Source organism: Ochotona princeps, chromosome 4 (genome assembly GCF_030435755.1).
Source record: "Ochotona princeps isolate mOchPri1 chromosome 4, mOchPri1.hap1, whole genome shotgun sequence".
In the NCBI taxonomy this organism is placed as follows: domain Eukaryota; kingdom Metazoa; phylum Chordata; class Mammalia; order Lagomorpha; family Ochotonidae; genus Ochotona; species Ochotona princeps.
Window position 1 is genome coordinate 96,615,579 of NC_080835.1, and position 6,656 is coordinate 96,622,234.

Genomic DNA, 6,656 nt, shown 5'->3' on the forward strand with positions numbered 1-6,656 from the left:
AAAAGACAGTTATCTCAAATGGATCCTGGGAGAAAAGGACACACAGAAACATGGCAGGGTGACAAAAATACAGCTTTTCTATGCTTTTTCTCTCATCTGCAAGCAAACTTATCATATAAAACTGCTGAAACCAGAAATCGATGGTCAAGAGTTGGGACTTGGGCCCGGCGGCGTGGCCTAGCAGCTAAAGTCCTCGCCTTGAAAGCACCGGGATCCCATATGGGCGCCGCTTCTAATCCCAGAAGCTCCACTTCCCATCCAGCTCCCTGCTTGTGGCCTGGGAAAGCAGTTGAGGACGGCCCAAAGCTTTGGGACCCTGCACCCGCGTGGGAGACCCGGAAGAGGTTCCTGGTTCCCGGCATCGGATTGGCACGTACCGGCCCGTTGCGGCTCACTTGGGGAGTGAATCATCGGACGGAAGATCTTCCTCTCTGTCTCTCCTGTGTATATCTGGCTGTAATAAAATGAATAAATCTTTAAAAAAAAAAAGAGTTGGGACTGAAAGTCAGCCCTGTGGTTGCTGCTTATTGCCTTACTGGAGCAGAGGGAATTGATACCCACTGCCTTGGTAGCGCTCTGTGGAATTAAATGCAGAATGGCCAACAAGCATCACCTGAGTCTTCCCAAGCAGAAGTTTATTTCAACACAATAGTGTAATCTTCCGAATTGGAGTGCCCTTCCTTTCCACATGACTCCAACCTCAAAACCAAGAATTTTTCCTATTACCAAAAGGATGAGGTTCTTGGATTGGACAGTCAAGGCAACGTTCTCCTTTCCCCCAAATGTACTAACAACTGATAATATACTCTACAGACTCCTTTTGCTATTTCCCTTTCAAAACAGATGGAAATCCCGAGGTACAGACACCAAGAAGCCAGCAGTATCCCTCTGACGGTGGTGAGAATCTGCTGTCACGGGGGCGGTCTGGCAACCCTGATTCCAGCAGCGAAGACTCCAGAGACGTGTCTTAGTGATGAGCGCATATGCCTCTGATCTCCATGGTCTGAGGGCTGTCGAAACAAGGCTCTGAAGAGTGTCTCTGCTCATCAATGACACCAAAATGAAAGCGAGCACAGGGTCCTGGTTTCTCCAAAGGACTCTCACTAGGCCCGCAGTGGCTTGGCATAGATGGGCTCCAGGACATGATGAGTTAGAACCAGGAAGAGGCCTCCGAGGAAGACAGCACTGATGAATGCCAGCAGCGCGTAGCGGCCAATGAAAAAGGCATCCACAATCTGGACAAAGAAAACATTACAGTGAAATTACCATCCCTTCAGCACCCTGGCTCTGGACCAAGAATCTGTTCATATCTGTGACTTCCAGTACCACCCTGCTTGGAGTCTTCTCTCTAAATGCATGAGAACCAATATTTTTCTCAACTCCCTCGGTAGAAGACACTGGGTAAAGAAAAGGATTAATGAGGTACAGGAAACAAATGGTTCAATTTAGGAGACTCACAACCACTTCAAAATCCCCAAATGAGTTTGTCTGTGTTCTGAAACCAGTAATCTGAAAGAGTTAAGGAGAAGCTTGCCTGGTAGAAGAAAGACTCATTTTTGCTGTTGATTAGCACTTTATTATAAATAATTTTTAACATACAAATAGCATAATACCTGCACGTATCTATGATTCAACCCTAAAAACCAGTGACCCAATGGCATTTCAGTGATAACCATTTTAAACATGAAAAGGGGTCTCTTTAAGGATCTCAAGGGGGAAGAGTCACAAACCTCAACACTCATTACCTAGAGTACCGAGGGACTGGGAAACAGCCACTTATCTGAGATACTAGAGCACTAAGAAAAGCAGCTTGCCCCAAATCACAGTTGGGGGCCCAGCAATCTGCTACATCCAATGGATGAAAGTTGTTGGTCTTAGCTGCAATAACCTAAGACTGTTGTTGGTTCTATCCACTTGTCTATTGTCCCTACCAGAGTTCCATTCTCCCTAGATCCAAATGCTGGTGCTTACACTGTAGCAGAAAGCCACTTGATCTACAGATCTAACGGGACAGCAACACAAGGCAAGTGACCAAGTGACTTCACAGACCCTCTGAAAACCATTACCTAGAAAAGAACCCAAAACACCTGGAAGGTGAGTGTGGGAGACAGAATAACGGCCAAAAGGGGTCCATATCCTAATCCTCTGACACTGTCAATGTGTCAGATTAGATGACAGGACCAAGGTTACTAATCAGCTGAAGTAAAAGTAGGGAGATGGGTCTGGATCTCTCAACCCAGATGAGTTGCAATCTAGTCACAGGCGTACTTAAACATTTCTGCCTCTCAAATAAACAAGTTATCTATTTACATGCAAGTCGAAGAGGGAAGCAGAAGAGAAGGAGAGAGATGAAGGACGAAGCAGGCCAGACAGGTGTTACACTGCTGACTCTGAAGACGAGTGGAGTCGTACTTCAAGGAGCAGGAGCACTGTTTCAGAAGCTGAAAACAGTGAGGACGTAGATTCTTCCTGGGAGGCTCCAGACAGAAATGCAGCCCTGTCCACCCCTTGAGTTAGCCCTCTGAGGTCCACTTTGGATTTCTACTGAGTGGTAAGACATCTCTGTGCTGTGAGCCACTAAGCTTGCAGTAACTTGTTACGGCAACCACAGAGAACTAATACAGGAGAGCTACTGTCAGAGCAAAGCTGTGATCACTCAGAACCAAAGCCACCAAGAAGAAAAGCACCCCAGCCACCCCAGCTGCTCCAGAGCTTCCCCCTACAGTCAACTTCCAGCAAAGGTCAGTTAGATTAAACAGCGTTAACATAATTTTGACCTTGGCCCCCGTACAGAAAAAGTCTCTGGCGGGCTACACGTTTGCTTGTTCGACATGTTTCACTTTTTAATTAGCCAATTAGCAGGCTCTGGATGCAGAAGGCCCAGGCCATGTATTATTGATACAGTATTGAGCCAGGCTGCTGCAGGAGTCAGGCCTCGAAGCCTGAAGATGAGAACTCTGTTTCTGCCGGCCATGCTGACGAACATATTTTGCTCAAACCCAATTCTCCTACTTCTGGGTCTGACGTTCATATGACAGAGAAGAGCTGGACTGATTTCGAAACAGCGTTTGCTCTGAATGCTTCTTCCAATAGTCACATCTGCATCAATCCAGATGGACAGCTGCCTTCACCACTCTGCTGGTTCAAAAGGAAACTGAGGGAATTTACCCCGAGCTCACACACACAGTGCTGACACCTTCAAAGTGGGTCCCAAATGCTGGAAAAAAAACCAAAAACCAAAAAACAACAAAACCAAAAACCTGGCAACTATGGAAATATTTCTTTGAATTTGTGTGTTATGATATACTTTGCAGTTTTCAGAACCAATTTCTTTCTTTTTGCTATCGGTGGTCCAGATGGAGTTGGAAGTATGTATCAAGTATGGTTCAAAAGTTAGATAATTTTGTGTGCTGTGTCAGAATGGTAACCTGCCACCTATCTGGGATAACTCCTATCCGACTGTTGAGTCCCCAAGAATGAAGATTTTGAAGATGGATATGTGCTTGAATCCTCACTCTGCCTTCTCCTATAGATGAATGACCTTGGTTGAGCTGCCTCAACTTCATTCAGCTGGAAGTGTCCCTGCCTATAAGAAGGGTATAACAATAGTAACTACTTTATGCTCCCTAGGGTTCTCTTGAGGTTTAAATGAGAATATGCAAACAACATGCTTAGCAGTGGATCTGGCACACAGTAATCCTTTAAAAATTGTTATCATCATGATTACAATTTTCAGAATCAAAATGCAGGTTGAAAGGAAAGAAACTATAAGGAACAACAGGAAAAAAGGCGATACTGTTACAAAGATCCTTGGATTCTGAGACCAGTCATGTCTGGTAAGGCCACAGCCCCAAATCAGGAATCAACCAGACTGATGGGAGTCTCCAGCAAAGGACTATGGGAAATGATAAAAGTCCACTTAAAGCAGTGAGTGCTGGGCAGATGTGCTCCCAGGGAGGAGGACTGAGGGATCCCAGAAGATTGTTGGGTACTGAATTTGTCTAGTTTCTGCTATCCAGAGAAATGGTCCTCTTTCCTCACTGCTATTCTCTATGAAAATTACACACTTTGAATCTCAGGGAGAGGCAAAAACATGCCATTCGGCACCCTGAAGGACCTGCACAAATCTTGCCTGAGGACCTGAGGTTCTGAGCAAAGGCTTTCAGAAATGGGACTGTGACCCCCTCAGGATCAGGTCCATGCAGATAGCTAACTCATTTCCTCTTTCCCTCTCCCCATAGTAATGGGTGGCTTTCAGACATATTGTCATGGTGCTTGCTGCAAACTGGAGATGAGGCCTAATCCGGCAAACAGCACACAGGTGGGGTTGCCAACAGGTTTCCGAAGACCCTTCTCCTGGCTGAAGGATCAGGAGGAACTTCAAACACCCTCTGAGCTTTTGACGTCACCATCTGGACCTTGCAGTTCCCTGACCCATGTCAGGAGACCACAGGACAGAGGTTGAGAGCAGGAGGAAGCAAAGCTACAGCATGGCAGGCAACATGGGACCCAAAGCTTTACCTTAATCTCCACCTGCGGGGCTGGAAATTCACTGGCTCGGGGGAACAGCAACAGGACTGCCGTGATGATCAGGGCACCGAGGAACACAAAAACGACAGAGAACCTAAGATCAGAAAGATAGAATATTAAAGCACTGCTAAGGTTTCTTCTCTATGGGGTCGGACCCTGGGCTGGCTGCCCCCTGGGACCACTATTTTATGTTTTAGTGCCTTATCAGTATCTAAAGGCTTGCTATCCACACCCCTTTCATTCTAAAGCTTTCATCCTAAATGGCCACCAGCTGGGTACATGTCCACTTTTGAAAATTCCAAATTCTTGTGAATGAGAATTTGCAGTTGTCACTTCTGTTGCTGTCCAAAGTAATAAATGAGAAAAATCAAAGCTGCCCTCCCTACCTTCTGCTTCTCTTGCTTTAGATCACAACACCTCAGTGGACTCTTAAGTTTCTTTCACACACTGACACTGTGTCACCAGAGTGCAGGGAGTCCATCTGTGGCCTGACATCAACCCCTCAGTGCACAGTCAGCCCACCTCACTCAATGCTTCCTTACTTTCCTGGGCCATGTCTCGAGCCTCACGGTCTGGATGAAACACCTGCTGTAAACCTAAACAATTACGAAACACATGCAGGTACAAACCCCCAAGATGTGAAAGAGGTAGTGGAGGCAGATCTTTTTATCATTTCTTGTGTCTGCCCCCTCCTCATGTCTTCTACAATGACAACTGCCAACTACCACTTCCCTTCTCCTCCCACCTCTGTCGCGGAGCAGAAATACCGCAGTTAGTGCTTATGGTAAGCGGTTAAAATGCAACTCATTCAGAATGCCAGTAATTACAAAAATGATCTTCTGAATTCTAAATGTTTAATGAACGTCAGCGGTTTTGCCTCTAATTGCTTTCACCTAGGATTCCCAGTTGGAAAGAATGCCTTACCTAGCGACCCCTGAGGCTCTGGATAACAGCACACACAGCAGCAGCACCAACACCCAGAGCAGGGCCAGGATGAACACCCCTGCACCCACTCCTAGCACAGTGCCGGCCATGCTGTGCAGGAAGGTGGCCTGGGACTCAACTCGCGGAACCACTGCCCAGCACACACCACGACGTGTCCTCTGCTCCGGCCGCTGGCTTCCTGCCAACATGTCACCAGTGTTCATGAAGCCATTTAGACAACTACAGAAAGCACACACGCATTCAGGTATATTTTTGGTGAGCAATGTGTTGGGAGGATTACTCAATAAAGGTCTTTTAATTTCCAGAAATCCAGGTGTCTTTTAAAGGCAACTAGAAATTTCTTTTACTTTTTATGTATTTCATAATCACTTGAAAGGCAGATAGAGACACACAGAAGTTCTTCCCTAAATGCCTGCAACAACAGTTAGGGCTAGACCAGGCCAAAGCTAGGAGCATGGGACTCCATCCAAGTTCCCACATGGTAACAGGAGCCAAGTGTTCGAGCCAGCACCTGTTGCCTCCCAGGGTAGAGAGTTACCAGGACCTGAACCCAGGCACTCAAATGTGAGATGCGGGCATCCCACACAGGGGTTTAACCACCACACAAACACCTGCCTCACAGAACTATAGAGATTTCAAACCTAAAGCCTTTCTTTTTCGCAGGAACTGGGAGCAATGTGTCATGTTGAAGTTGGGACTTGGGTTCCAGTTCAACTTCTGGCCCTGGCCCACATCAGAAGGTTTGGGTCTCCCCTGATCCAAAACCCTACCTGAGGACTGCTGGGAGGCCTCGGTGCCCGCAAGCTCTGCCGTCAGAGCAAAGGAGAAGCCTCTAGTGAAATCCGTGGTAATGGCTTTGACTCAGGCCCTCCGGGGACAAACTTTCCACTCCATGGTCGAAGTTCTCATTCACAAAAAGAAAAAAAGTCACAGTCCTTAAAGAAGATGGAGAACAGGCGTCATTCAGTGTGAACATCATTGTGTGCTAAGGACTTCCACACACCCCCACCTCCTCCCGGTGGAAGGTTCCAGGGAGACACTATGAGACCCGGGCTGTGGAAGAGGTGAGCACTAACTGTGTTTGTTCCCTCATGACAACAGAAAGCCATTCTCTCATGGTTCTAGAGGCCTGGGGTTCAAAATAAGCTGTCAGGAAGTTCACTACCTCTGAGGGCCCAAGA

The 6,656-nt window shown here is 46.9% G+C and overlaps 1 protein-coding gene across 4 annotated transcripts; it reads right to left on the reverse strand.

The window, feature by feature from the left end:
• Positions 1 to 618: 618 nt before the first annotated feature.
• On the reverse strand, positions 619 to 6,400 carry TMEM218 (transmembrane protein 218). 4 transcript variants are annotated; one of them, XM_058664057.1, is made up of 4 exons: positions 6,254 to 6,400; positions 5,455 to 5,653; positions 4,522 to 4,624; positions 619 to 1,235 (listed from the first exon to the last, which is right to left on the reverse strand). In XM_058664057.1, exons 2-4 carry the CDS (start codon positions 5,562 to 5,564, stop codon positions 1,104 to 1,106), a joined length of 345 nt encoding a protein of 114 aa, XP_058520040.1. In that variant the 5' UTR covers positions 5,565 to 5,653; positions 6,254 to 6,400; the 3' UTR covers positions 619 to 1,103. The 4 variants fall into 4 exon arrangements, with proteins under 4 accessions (XP_058520040.1, XP_058520039.1, XP_004597729.2 ...); XM_058664056.1 differs by having other exon boundaries at positions 6,246 to 6,400; XM_004597672.3 differs by lacking the exon at positions 6,254 to 6,400 and having other exon boundaries at positions 5,455 to 5,729.
• Positions 6,401 to 6,656: the final 256 nt, after the last annotated feature.

Excerpts from the sequence above, each read along its gene's own strand:
- TMEM218 (XM_004597672.3), bottom strand. The coding sequence starts at position 5,678 with ATGAACACTGGTGACATGTTGGCAGGAAGCCAGCGGCCGGAGCAGAGG. Across the intron at positions 4,625-5,454 it reads AGAGCCTCAGGGGTCGCTAG|GTTCTCTGTCGTTTTTGTGT; the intron begins GTAAGGCATTCT and ends TTCTGATCTTAG. Across the intron at positions 1,236-4,521 it reads CCCCGCAGGTGGAGATTAAG|ATTGTGGATGCCTTTTTCAT; the intron begins GTAAAGCTTTGG and ends TTCTTTGTCCAG.